General features: G+C 35.6%; 1 protein-coding gene across 1 annotated transcript; it reads right to left on the bottom strand.

Annotated features, from left to right (window-relative positions):
• On the bottom strand, positions 1-2,494 carry LOC136696791 (troponin C, slow skeletal and cardiac muscles-like). The gene is made up of 6 exons (XM_066671470.1): positions 2,471-2,494; positions 1,750-1,780; positions 1,191-1,337; positions 593-707; positions 134-270; positions 1-32 (listed from the first exon to the last, which is right to left on the bottom strand). The coding sequence occupies exons 1-6, from the start codon at positions 2,492-2,494 to the stop codon at positions 1-3; spliced, it is 486 nt and encodes a 161-aa protein (XP_066527567.1).

Below are 2,494 nucleotides of genomic sequence, written 5' to 3' on the forward strand. Positions count from 1 at the left end.
TTACTCCACTCCCTTCATGAATTCCAGGAACTCTGCACCCAAATAAAATTGCACAAAATAAGACAAGCCCGCAATCTTAAATTGCTTTTTTTTCCTTATAATGAGATTACTTCAAATGTAAACAGTATATTACCATCATAATCAATCTTTCCATCGTTGTTCTTGTCTCCATCTTTCATCAGTTCTTCCACATCTTCCTCAGTGATGGCCTCTCCAGTGGACGACAGCATGACCCTCAGCTCCTCGATATCAATGTAACCATCTCTGTTCCTGCAGAAATGTGAGTTAGGAGAAATTACATATAAGATTTAATGTGAAGTTTCCATAAACACATTCAAATATTCAACAATCATTACTGCCTTCTCTGTCACTTTCAAATTATAACTCATTTTAAAATTGCCCAAACTCTTTTAAAAATCTCTACTAACTATAACCATTCAATACAACTTTCCTGTATTGAGTTTAACCACAAGCCATCACTCAATCCAAAGGTTTAATGCGCCCATAGAATTCTCTGTTGTGAATTGTCCTTAATTGAATTGAAACTAGATTAATGTTTTGTTATTTCTGCTGTTTTTGAAGCAGAGCTCACTTGTCAAACATTCTGAAGAGGTCAGCAAGCTCCTCCTCAGACTTGGCTTTGCTGTCGTCCTTCATACATCTCACCATCATTACCAGGAACTCATCAAAATCCACGGTACCACTGCCTGCATTATAAACATGTTATTACAGCTTCAAAAGATGGAAGAGAACACTTTAATGTAGCACAGTGTGCATAAGGCTCATTACAACTACATAAGCTTTTACTGAACGGAAACACCAAAACGAAGTGCATTAATCAGGAGCGACTTGCGTTACAGTAACAGTCTCTATTTTGTGGAAAGCCTTTACACTAGATGTTCCAACATAGTCAGGTACTGATGTTGGATGATTGGTTCTGGAACCCGAGCCATCCCAAAGATGTTGAATGGAGCTCCATCGCTCTCACGGCTTCACAGCACAAAGCTGGTGGGGCTTTAATACCCTCCGACAGGCTCTTGGCATTGGACCTGGTGACCTCAGGCTTACGTGTGCTTTAAATGCATTTTCATCAGTTTTTACAGTTTAGACTTTTGGACACATTATATAATTTAATTCAATAAGATAACAACCACAAACTTGTCTTCACTAGGTTCGACATCAGTATCTACCGTCTTCATCTACTTCGTCTATCATCTCCTGCAGTTCTTCTGGAGTGGGGTTCTGGCCAAGCATCCTCATGACTTTGCCAAGTTCCTTGGTGCTGATGCAGCCATCTTCCGCATCCTGGACAAACACCTCGAAAGCTGCTTTAAACTCTTCATTAACAAAAAACAAAAATAAACTCACATCACTGATGTTGATGATGACTGTTGATAACCCTTTTGTTATCAGCAAAAATGTAAAATGTATGTAAAGGAATGGAAGATTGAAGCATTTGTCATGTTTTCTTTGCATTTCATTTATGTTTCTTTGACTTCTTTGATGCATTTGCTACAATATTATTCACTGTAAAATGTAAAGTAAATGATCTAAAATCCTTGCAATCATTCATCGAGGAGCTTTTGTTATTAAACAGGTGGATTATTTGCTGGTTGCTCTTCTTGGTGTTAGTGTTGTTAGTAGTTCGTTTATGGTTTTCTAACACATAGATCTATGATTTCCAGAAAGTTATTTCTCTGTCCACACAGAAAAACAATCACATGGGACAAAGTATTCTTGCATTCTTACCACTTTTCTGTTCCTCAGTGAGCTGCTCAACCTGCAAATAATGTGGTTTGAGAAAAAATACAACATTTAGACACATTATACACTGCTTTTTTTCATTTTGCATTAAAACGTGTTCCAATTCTGCAAATGTGTTTTTAAAGAGTGATGTACATCACTGAACTTGAGCTGAATATCTGTTCAAGCACAAAGCTGCAGCTGTCTCTTCACATTACACCACACTCTCAAACCACAGATCTTCCCTGCCAGGACAATACCCCTATATCCACTTTGTAGTTGCCATTTTTTAATCGGAATTCTTCACTTTTTTTATTACATTGTGTTAAAATTGTATAAAGAATGAAACAACTGAACTGGTCAAAATTTACCTGGTAAAAAAAAAAATCTGTTCTTTTGACGTTCAGTGTTATCCATATCAAGGTTTTTGCTCCTGTAACTTTACCATTTTGGAGATACAAGTTTGTGCTCTGGATGCAATATTATGATTTTTATATGTTTCCCCAAAAGAGTACTGTATATACTGTATATTGTTAAGTTTAGATTTCTGTCTTTAAGGTTATATATACACTGTCCATTATTATTAGTAGCAGTACTATTAATAATAACAACAACAACAACAACAACAATAATAATAATAATAATAACAACAACAACAACAACAACAATAATAATAATAATAATAATGATAATAACAACAACAACAACAATAATAATAATATCTTACCGCTGCTTTATAGATGTCATCCAT

The sequence above is a fragment of the Hoplias malabaricus genome, chromosome 5 (genome assembly GCF_029633855.1).
Source record: "Hoplias malabaricus isolate fHopMal1 chromosome 5, fHopMal1.hap1, whole genome shotgun sequence".
Taxonomy (NCBI): Eukaryota; Metazoa; Chordata; class Actinopteri; order Characiformes; family Erythrinidae; genus Hoplias; species Hoplias malabaricus.

Bases quoted from the DNA above. Each gene is read 5' to 3' on its own strand.
- LOC136696791 (XM_066671470.1), bottom strand. From the start codon at position 2,494: ATGGATGACATCTATAAAGCAGCG. The intron at 1,781-2,470 runs GTAAGATATTAT...CATTATTTGCAG, and splicing joins ATGACATCTATAAAGCAGCG to GTTGAGCAGCTCACTGAGGA. The intron at 1,338-1,749 runs GTAAGAATGCAA...TTGTTAATGAAG, and splicing joins CACTGAGGAACAGAAAAGTG to AGTTTAAAGCAGCTTTCGAG.